This window comes from Chinchilla lanigera, unplaced genomic scaffold, assembly GCF_000276665.1.
Source record: "Chinchilla lanigera isolate Chin_1 unplaced genomic scaffold, ChiLan1.0 scaffold00038, whole genome shotgun sequence".
NCBI classification, from domain to species: Eukaryota; Metazoa; Chordata; class Mammalia; order Rodentia; family Chinchillidae; genus Chinchilla; species Chinchilla lanigera.
Genome location: NW_004955439.1, coordinates 20,043,611 through 20,054,777, shown reverse-complemented (window position 1 = coordinate 20,054,777; position 11,167 = coordinate 20,043,611). Strand labels below are relative to the sequence as shown.

At 40.0% G+C, this 11,167-nt stretch overlaps 1 protein-coding gene across 1 annotated transcript in view; it reads right to left on the bottom strand.

Moving 5' to 3' along the window:
• Window positions 1-4,159, bottom strand: part of Agpat4 (1-acylglycerol-3-phosphate O-acyltransferase 4) — a gene marked incomplete at its 5' end in the record, with an annotated part of 82,275 nt that extends 78,116 nt beyond the window's left edge. The window contains 1 exon segment of the mRNA XM_013517398.1: window positions 3,893-4,159. Coding sequence (XP_013372852.1) covers window positions 3,893-4,070 — 178 coding nt within the window.
• Window positions 4,160-11,167: the final 7,008 nt, after the last annotated feature.

Here is an 11,167-nt window from a genome sequence, read left to right as displayed (position 1 = left end):
ACCTTATAATCCTGATGCACATGGATGCAAAAATTTTCAATAAAATACTAGCAAACTAAATCCAACAGCACATGCAGATTTTACACTATGATCAAGTGGGATTTATCTCATGTATGCAAAGATGATTCAATGTATGCAAATCAACAAATGTAATACATCACATATACAGAATAAAGGAAAAAAAAAAAAACCCTGTATGATCACTTCAATAGATGCAGAAAAAAAGCATTTGATAAAATTCAACATCCTTTCATGAAGATCTTTCAAAAACTCTGAAAAGTTAGGTGAAGAAGGAATGTATCTCAACACAATAAAGGCTACAGATAACCAGCCCACATCCAGTATCATACCAAAGGGTTATGATGAAATGGTATCTTCTGAGGTCAAGAGCAAGACAGGCATGTCCATTTTCACCACTCTTGTCAACATAGTACTGGGCATCTTAACAAAAGCCCTGAGAGCAAAGAAATACACAGAGCGCATCTCAGCAGAAAGAGAGGGAGTCAAATAATCTGTGTGTAGATTACATGATTTTATATTTAGAAAAACCCAAAGACTTTACCAAAAAACTGCTAGAACTAATAAACAAATACAATAAGGTTACAGGACCTTATAGCTAAGATCAACATATAAAAATCAGTGGCATTCTATGCATTAATAACAAAATCACTGAAAAAAATCAAGAAAGTGATTCCATCCACAATAGCTTCAAATAAAATAAAACACCTAGGCATAAATGTAACTAAGTGAGTGATCTTTGCAATGAAAGCTTTAAAAGACTGATGAAAGAAATTGAAAAGGACACACACATACAGGAAGACTTCCCATTTTCATGAACTTGAAAATTTAATATTGTTAAAATGTCTATACTACTCCAAGTGATCCATAGATTCAATGCAATTTCTATCAACTAAAAATTCATATAAATAGAAAAAAAAAAGCCTCCTACAATTTTTATGGATTCACAAAAGCCTCCCAATAGCTAAAGCAATACTAAACAAAGGAATAAAGCTAGAGGGATTGCAATATCTAATTTCAAAACATACGACAATGCTATAGAAACCACAATAGCATAGTACTGGCTGAAGAGCAAACACAGACCAAAGAAATATAATAGAGAACCCAGTCTATGTATTTATAGCCAACTGATTTTTAGACAAAGGCAGTGAGGACGTACACTGCAAAAGAATAAAACTGGAATCCTATCATTCTTTTTTTTTTTTTTTTTTGTCCTTTTGAGACAGGGTCTCACTGTGCAGTTCAGGCTGGCCTTGAGCTCACTTTGTAGCCTAGGCTGGTCTTGAACTTGCAATGATCCTCCTGCCTCAGCCTCCTGAGTGCTGGGATTACAGGCGTGCACCACCACGCCCGGCAATCCTATCATTCATCACATGCAAAAATCAACTCAGAATGGATTACACATTTAAATGTAAAATGTGAAACTATGAAACATGAGGGAGAAGCTTTAGGATATTGATCTGGGCAAATTTTTTTTTTCTATGACCCCAAAAGCACAATTAATGAAAGCAGAAACAATACATGGGATTGAAACAATCAACAAACTACATAGACAACCTACAGGATGGAAAACATTTCTGCAAATTATTTATCTGACAAGGAATTATTATACAGGGTATTGAGGAACTCAAATAACAGAAAAAAAGTAATAATAACAAGAATAAAATCTGATTTAAAACTGGGCAAGCAACCTGAAAAGGCATTTCTTGAAAAAAGATATACAAATTTAAACACTATACACAAAAGATCTTCAACATCAATATTCATCAGGGTGGGCTGGGGATATAGCTCAGTGGCATAAGTGCCTGCCTGGCAAGTGCAAGGTCATGAGTTCAATTCCCAGTACCACAAAAAAAAAAAAAAAAAAAAAAAAAAAAATCATCAGGGAAATGAAAATTAAAATAATGCAATATCATCTGACCTCAGAACAGTTCTTGGTAAAAAGACAAATAAATAATAAATAAATAAATGCAGGATAGGAGGCAGAGAAAGAGAAACTGTCAATATAGTGTCAGTAGGAATATAAATTACTACAGCCATTACAGAAAACAGTATGTAGGCTCCTCAAAACTAGAAACAGAATTACCACATAAGCCAGCAATCCTCCTACTGGGGATATAGCCAAAGGAAACAAACTCAGTATGCTGAAGAGACTTACATGTTTGTGACAGCACTATACATAATAGCTAAAATATGGATGGAATTAACCCAGGTGCCCTCTGATAGATGAATATATGAAAAATGTACATCCATAGTATCCAGCCACTAGAAATAACAAGATATTGTAATTTGTAGCAACACCGATGGAACTGGAGGACATTATGTTAAATGCAATAAGCTAGGCACAGAAACACAAATACCACATATTTTCCCTTACATGCAGAAGCTAAAACGTTGATCTCATAGAAGGAAATTGCCAAGGAGTGGCTACCAGAACTGAGAAGGGTGAAAGGAGAGGGGTAGTAGAAAGAATGGTCCCGAAGTACAGTTGTAGGGGTGGAATAACTTCTAATATTCTATGGCACAGTAGGGTAACTCTGACAATAATTAGCTGTCTATTTCAAAAGAGCTTAGAGAGAGGATTTTGAATGTTCACAACACAAAGGAGTAATGTTTGAGATGACAGATGTGCCAATTACTCTGATCTGATCATTACTTCAATATGTATATATGTATTGATGTGTCATGCTGAGACCTATACTATGTATAATTACGTATCAATTAAAAATAGAACTAATTGAATCAGCAATAACCCATTTGCATAATTGTACAAAGTATTGTTTTGATTAAAATTCAAATTTGATTGCTTCTTTTTAAAGGTTTTCAGAAAGATATCAATAACTTTAGATTCTTGGTATAATCTAAGGTAACATAATTTTAAATTGCTTAATTTAAAAGAGCTCAGATTTTTTTTTTTTTTTTTGGTTTTTCTCCGGTACCGGGAACCGAACTCACGACCTTGCACTTGCCAGGCAGGCGCTTTGCTGCTGAAGAGCTCAGATTTTGAAATATACTTGGATCCACATATACAGTGGCTAATGATACAGTGTACTTTCTACTTTCAAGAATAGGTATAAGTTTTAAGGTCAATCAACAGCAATAACAAAACACATCTCTAGATATCCCAATATACCAATTCATCTTTTTCTGTTGTTGAAACTCAGTGCAGTCAAATTAGTCATGCTTAAAACAGCTTAGCTTACACACGCACACACACACGCCAGTGTATATAAAAGAGAAATCGAGTAGGGGTGGTGGGCTGTATTAATGTCACTTTTCTGTTTGGAATATTGTACTCCAGTCATACAAGACGTTGCCATTGGGGTGAAACTGGATGAAAATTATTCGTGATTTCCCTGTATTATTTCTTGAACTTGCATGTGAATGTACAGTTACCTCAAAAGAAAAAACTGAAAAAAAGCAAGCAAGGAAACAATACAGTATATTGCCATTTAGTTTTTAAATTAGACGTGTATTTGGTCTCTAGCATTCCCAAACAATGCATATGTATTATGTCTTTATACAAATGCACAGATTCATATGCACACATGTGTACACACAAAAGCCACAGACACACATTTCTATAAGGATAACTAAGAAATCATTAATTATTTCTGAGGAAAACTAGAGAAGCAGTAATAGACTCCATATTTACTTTTCACTATCCTTTGTGTATTCTCAATTTTGAGCTATCATTTTTCATTCAAAAATAACTTTTGAAGAGTGGTGACAAATTAGACATTTTAAACATAAAGCAAACAACAACAAAACAAAAAGCAGCTTAGCACAGAATGGAAGCCTAGTGAACGGGTGCACAAGAGTGCCGCATGGCAGCAGCGAAGAGGAACATGCAGAAGGTGGGCAGGGGTCTTACGGCTGGAGATGCAATAAGACAGTCTGCAGTTGATCTTCCGGAACAGCTGCTTGTTAATGGGCCAGAGCACCAGCGTGAAGAGCTGGATGATGTTCACAATCAGCCCCGAGGTGATGAAGACGTAGAAGAAGATCAGGTGGCACAGGAACTGAGACTTCAGCAATGCAATGAGGTCCATGGCGCGCAGGCGTTTTTGTTCAAAAATAAATAAATACCCGCCGTAGAATATGTCCAGAAGGAAGAAAGATCCAGGGCTCAGGAAAGTGTCTAAAACACAAACAAATGTCAGACATTAGCAAAACTATGATGTACTTTTATAGTGGGAACAAAGTGCTCTTAAAAGAAAAATTTATGCTTGAGGTTAAACTCATTGTCCATCAGTTGACTTATTTCTATTTGGCAAACAATGATATAGTGCATCTAATCCTCACTTTAATTCTCTGAGTACCCCATGGAGTTACTGCTATGGCCATAGATGGGGAAACTGAGGCCTGAAAAGGTGAAGCAATGGAGTCATGGTCCTTCGGGCTCCCAGCTACACAGGGCTGTGTCCGACACTCCATTCTCTAGGCCCAGAAGCTTTATTCTCTGGCGCAAACACAGCCCCTGCAGGGGCAAGGATCATCTCAGGCCCTCCCCAGGCAGCACCTCCAACATTTTCTGGCTGTGAAACTCCTTTCTTGGCTTCTACACACCCAGGCTTTCTCTGAGGAATAGACATGAAACCGCAGTCACTCTCCATACACTTGACTTTAGCAGCCACATAAACAGGAGTAATTCACTTGGTCACAGTCTGGCAGTCGTTACAGTTTGGTGTTCAGTATTCACAGACCTTCTTCACTGTTCCTGGATTAACCAGTAATACCTTCAAGATAATCTAGCCACAAGAATCTGATTCTTTCCAGGGTTTCTGCGGTTTAGTGTTTGTAAAATATGTGATAAATCATCTGCTTTGCTGATTTAACAGTAAGAAAAGGAAGTCAACTGACATGGGAGATTCAAGGATCGCATGCTGCCTTCCCCTGTGTCCAGTTCAGTGTTAGGGTATTACAGGGAACAATTAAATTTTTTTCTCCTTGCAAAATCTTTTTTTTTTTTTTTTTTTTTGGTCTTTTTTTGAGACAGGGTCTCACTCTGCAGCTCAGGCTGACCTTGAGCTCACTTTGTAGCCCAGGCTGGTCTTGAACTCGCAACAATCCTCCTGCCTCAACCTCCCGAGTGCTGAGATTACAGGCGTGCGCCACCACGCCTGGCTCCTTGCAAAATTTTAAGGACCACCATGGCCTCAGGTAAAACCCTCGCTGGTACTGTAGTATTATCTAACACCGAACCAGTGATATATAAGGGGACATGGACAAGTCTGATGAGGAATCGGACAGACAGGCTTTGATTTTTATCAGTTCCAAAGTGAGTGACCTCCCTATGTGTCCTCAGATCCTTAGTGTGGAAACTGGCACAGGTCTGAAGCTCTGGGTTGCCCGAGTTTTATGATCTGCTGTATATCTGGCCTACAGAAAGGCATGATAGATTTTAATCAAAATTCTAAGGGTGGTAATGGTTTTAAATTTTGTGAAACTTAAACTGATTGCTGTAGTTTGGATGTAGTTTGTAGCTCAAAGTTTCATGTGCTAGAAGGGTTGTCCTCAGCATGGTGATGCTGAGGTGGTAGAACCTTTCAGAGGTGGGTCTAGGGGAAGGTGGTTAAGTCACTGGGACATCACCCTTGGAGGGAATTAATGCTGGTCTCACCAAGTGATTGTTAGTTCTCAGAAAAGTGCATTCCTAGAAACTCCATTCCACCTAGAAATTCCCCTTCTAGTTATCTTCCTGAAAGAGTTAGAGACAGCACATTGCAGCAACACATGCACACCAATGTTTATACCAGCACAACTCCCAATAACTAAATCTGGGAAGCAGCCTATATAAACAAACGAAGGGATAAAGAAATTGTGGAGTACTACTCTGCCATAAAGGATAAACCTGTCACCGGTAGGAAAACGGATTCTCCTGGAGACCATAATTTCAGATAAAATAAATCAGACACACAACCTTAAATGTTGCATGGTTTCTCTTATATGAGAAACCCAAAATATAAATAAAGAACAAAATAATAGATCAGAGGAAATAAGAAGACATCTTTCAGAAATGGGAGGGGGACCAAGAGAGGAACAGAGGGGGAGAGGGAAAGGAGGGGATGAAGACAAGAAAAGAGCTAAGATGTGTTGTGTATGTGGACCAACTTCCCACGAGGAATGTAACTATTATGTACTGCACACATCCACTAGTAAAAACTAAAAGAGAGAGAGAAAGAGAGCATGAGGGAGAAAAGTACATTGTTACAAAAAGTAGGATCAGTCCACCCTGATTTTTGGTTTCCAGTCCAACCATGTGATGTTTACTGCCACATGCCCCCACCGTTATGATGCCCCACCCCTCACCACAAGAACTTGACCAAAGCCAGCCAGAAGCAGGTGCTATGTGCCTTTCAACTTATAGCACTGAAAGCTAAATAAACATCTTTTCTTTATACAGGATCTAGTTTCTAGCATTTTGTTATAGCAATAGAAAATGGACTAATACATTCATTCTCAAATTTATATACATAAGAATTATAATACTGAAAGAATCACCTGGAGCCACAGGTGGTAGCACATAGCTACAGATACTCGGGAGGCTGAGGCAGGAGGATTGCAAGTTCAAGCATAGCCTTGGCAATTTAGCAACTTAGTGAAACCCTGTCTTAACAGAAAAAAAGAATGAGCTGTGCATGTAGCTCAGGGCAAAGGCTCTCAGTTCAGTTCCCAGTACCACACACACAAAGAAAGAAGGAAGGAAGGAAGGAAGGAAGGAAGGAAGGAAGGAAGGAAGGAAGGAAGAAAAAAAAGAAAGAAAAGAGAGAGAAAGAAAGAAAGAAAGAAAGAAAGAAAGAAAGAAAGAAAGAAAGAAAGAAAGAACAAAAAATGCTATGAGTTTATTAAGTAATCTAACAGATTTTAGGACTCTTTTTTTGTAATATTTTTTTGAGATGGGTTCACTATGTAGCCAAGGCTGACCCTGAAGTCACAGCACTCCTCCTGCCTAAGCCTTTAGAGTGCTGGGATTACAGGTATGCACCACAATGTACAGCTTAGGACTCATTATTAAGGCCAAATTATATAGAGAGGTGTCCATTGGATAAATATTGAAAAACCTTAAAGTTACCCCTGATAAAGGTTTGGGGCAACCATCCTTCCCACCCTGAATAAAGGAAAGCTTTGTTTTCTAATGCGGCAATTAGCCAATCTTGATGGTATAAATATCTGAGCAGTGATGAAAATAGCTAGAGAGAAAATATTTTTAAATACTTTGCCTACTTCCCTTTCAGCAAGAAAGTTATGGGGAGAATCTTTTCAGCAAATTCACTTTAGAAGGCTGTTACATGAGTCCAGGAATGTTATTTCTGAGAATGTCAGACCAGTAACTTATGGAATTTATACATCAACAAATGGCTGTGAAGCCGTTTCTGTCTCATATTTTTGTGAACAAAGTGATTTCTTATAAGCAAGAGCAACAGTGAAGAATTCCTGTGCTCGAAAAACCAAAACTGCCCCTGCCTGTGGCTTGCTTTTGGTACTTAGAAACTGACACAGCGATGGTCTGCACACCGATGAGTTCTGAAGTGCCTTTTCCCAAAAGTCATCTCAGGACCTCGAGAATGGCCTGCTGGCTGTCAAGGGCAGGATGTCCACCCTGCTGGGCGTCCCTGCCCACAGGTTCACACAGCACCCACCAGCTCAGAGGCCGGCACAGGCCATCCATAGAGGCAGACAGAGGCGACACAATGGGGCTGAAGGGATCGGGGCTGCAGGGAGGATTCTCACCGGTGGCACGTCTCAGACAAATGATAACCCAGTGTACGAAGGCAGCATATAGAAGGGACTGCCAAAACATGGAGACATTTTAAAGAGAAATCATAGAAAATAGGAACAATGCCAGAAAACTCAATTTGTATACATTATCTCAATTTTCCAAAAGTAAGTCTGACCCATAAGTTAAACATATATAATATAATATAAATTATACATATACTATTGGACCAGTATTTTAACCATTGGCAAAAAGAAACTGTCTTTAGCTTGAAGAAGAATATATTCCAAATTACCCTATTTCCCAGGCTACTGACAGTTTAGTGGGTTTTGAATTTCACCATTTGACAAAATACCTGATAGCCCTTGAGGACATGCTGAAGAACTGTTGGCTCTGAGCCTATGTTATATTAGTTCCCAGTTATTTGAAAAACTGAAGAACTGTCACCAATGTTGGGAGAATATTAGAATATATTAAGTGAAAAAAGTTCACAAGGAAACATGATTCTGCATTGTAAAATAATAATGTGTCTAATATACAAATCCACAACCACTTGTACTGCCGTATCCATAGCTATCTACTAATAGTGGCTAAATTTTGGTGATAGCGTTATGGAAGATAGCATCTTCTCGATGCTTCCTCCCTTTTTTTCTATGAGGAAAATGTCTACTACCTGCGGGCACAGAACTGGATGGGCCACATTTCCCAGCCCTCCTGGAAATCAGGCATATGTAGACGGAGGATCGGGTGCAAGACAAAGGGGAAGTGCTTAAAGAAAACTACGCTCCTGGTTAACTTGTCCAGAAGGACCACAGAGTGACCAGCCGCTGTGTCTGTTGCAACAGACAGGAGAGATTCCGACACAGGAAGGAACCCCAGATGCCCCGGGGGCCACGGCACAGGCCGAGAGCTCAGGGTGTCAGGGGGGACCACATAAGGTCAGTAGCTCAGGCCACAAATTTGAAGAAAATGGGATTATGTGTCCATAGCTTAGATTAAGTCTTTGCTCATAAAGACTGATTGATTGGTTTTACTCACATTATAGCACCCAACCAAGTCAGGGCTGTGGAAGAGGTGAAAGTTCCTTACAAAGAAATTAGTCTAAGAATTGCCAAATAATCCCCATGCCAACTCAGCATCATCATTAAAATCGAAACCACACCTTATTGCTCAGGCTGGGATTGAATCTGTGACCCTTCTGTCTCAGCCAAGAAGAGTGTTAGGATTATAGGCATGTACCACCATGCCTAGCTGAAATTTTCACTTTGATATTAAGTGAGCTCTAGTTGACTATGTATTCTGCCTTATTCGATGTTTGGCAGCCATTAAGCAAGCAGAAAGTAAGCAGCATAAAGGGCAGAAAATTATATAGAAAGAATAAGCAAGTATAGAAAATCTTGTGCAAAATCAAGGATAGAAAGAAAACACAAAGCCTAACTCAAATACTAACAACAGTTACCTCTGTGCACACCTCCCAAACACATGAATACACATGCACTGTGTGAACATACACAGCACACATGCACACACCCTTGCTTAGGCAAGTCAGCCACCTGGAGCCTGGGCCTGGCCTAAAACTACCATGTCAGCATTTTTGTTCTTGGGAAGAAACTGACTAGGTGAAGGACAAGGTCCTTTCGGAGATGAGCTGACCAATGCTGTCCCGAGGCTGGCTTCTTTCTTTGTGTATACTCTTCCTCTGTGGTGATTAAGGGATCCAACCCCACCTCAAGTCCCCAAGTGCCACCTACAGAGAAGGTTTGCAAGTGGTGCAGGGTAACCAGATAAATAAAGAAGAGAAAAACCAGAGACCAGGCAAAGAGAGTCGCAGCTCAAGTGGGGCTAGCTGGCGAAGTCTGCTTCTGGACCAATTTTTGGTCTGTGGGGCGAAGAACAGCCAGGGACAGCAGTGCCCCAGAGAAAAGTGGGGGTCATCCCAGGAGAAGTGAGTGAAGGGGTTTTCTGGCACTGAACACTCAGACTATTGGCTCCACTTTAGGGTGGATGAATCTAGCCAGACTCTAGCAAGACAGCCATGAACTTGTGCAACCTGCACAAGTCACTTAGCACTTAGTCCTGATGAACAGCTAAGTTTAGTTTCTGGGTTCCTTGCCCTTATGTTGGCCTAAGGCCCAAAACAAAAGATGAGAGAAAGCCTTCTAATTGAAGTTAACTGTCATCAAGATCACTGCTAACTAAAATAACCCTCAATTAAAAAGTCATCATAGGCTAATGACTCGGCAGAGGCCTATATAAAATTAACTTATTTAAAAATTTTATAGAACAGTACTTTTTCCAAGATCCTTGTATGGTACATGGTGTCCATAAAACAAACCAAACTCTGAATGAAGCCATAAATCATCCTCAACTTTTTCATTATGTTCTCTAACAGGTCTTAGTTCCTCTCCAAAATTGATCTGTAGGATAAAAACTTCAGTGTACAGAAAACTGGTGCTCATAAGTTTATATTTAATAGTTGGTTCTGGATAGCTCCTAAGAGAAACACTAATGCTACAGAGCTTTTATATCCAAGGAAACCAAGACTCAGAGGCAAACACAGATGCATAACTTAGGTCACTTTTTCTGTCATGAGAAAAAATAAACATAGAAAGAAATGAAACTAGGTTTTCTCTAAGGCCTTTTTTTTTTTTTGTACCAGGAATCAAACTAAGGACCTTGCACTTGCCAGGCAGTCACTGTGCCACTGAACTATATCCCCAGCCCTCTAAGGCCTTTTGGAGCTTAACTTTTATAAGCTGAAACTACTGCTAGCAGTTTGGGATAATTACCAGTGCAGCAGATTCAGTATAATACATGTCTCGTGCACAGTGTCTCATCAATCATCACCAAGCTTGCTGTGGGTGGGACCCCCGTCCTTATGCTGTAGATGGGAACTGAGGCTTAGTTAGACTAGGTGAAGTGTAAAGGTTCAGTCATGGGGAGATGCAGGAGCCACGACTGCTGCACCTGGTCTCACGGTTTTAACCACTGCCATGCTCCCTTTAAGGCAAGAGGCCGGACACGACCCCGCTGTCACCATGACTTTGCCTTCATGGAGCCACTCTACATTTGGGTTTGTGGTGTCCTTTCTGAAGACTGGGGTGATGGTGAGTTGTTAAGCCACTGACATAAACCAGTCTTGGAGCACTCCACATCTCTACATGCTCATCCAGCTGCTCATGGGGTCTGGAGGACTCTGACTTTGGTGTTTGTACAGCGTGACAGAACCAGGTGGCTAGCTGCATTTCCAAAAACCAAGAGTGTATGAGCCATTTAAAAAGAGAATATAATTTTTTTTCTATACTGAGGCTTGAACTCAGGGGTACCCTACCACTGAGCTATATCACCAGTCTTCCTTCCTTCCCTCTCTCCTTCCTTTCTTCTCTCCCTCCTTCCTTCCCTCCCTCCCTCCTTCCTTTCTCTTTCTCT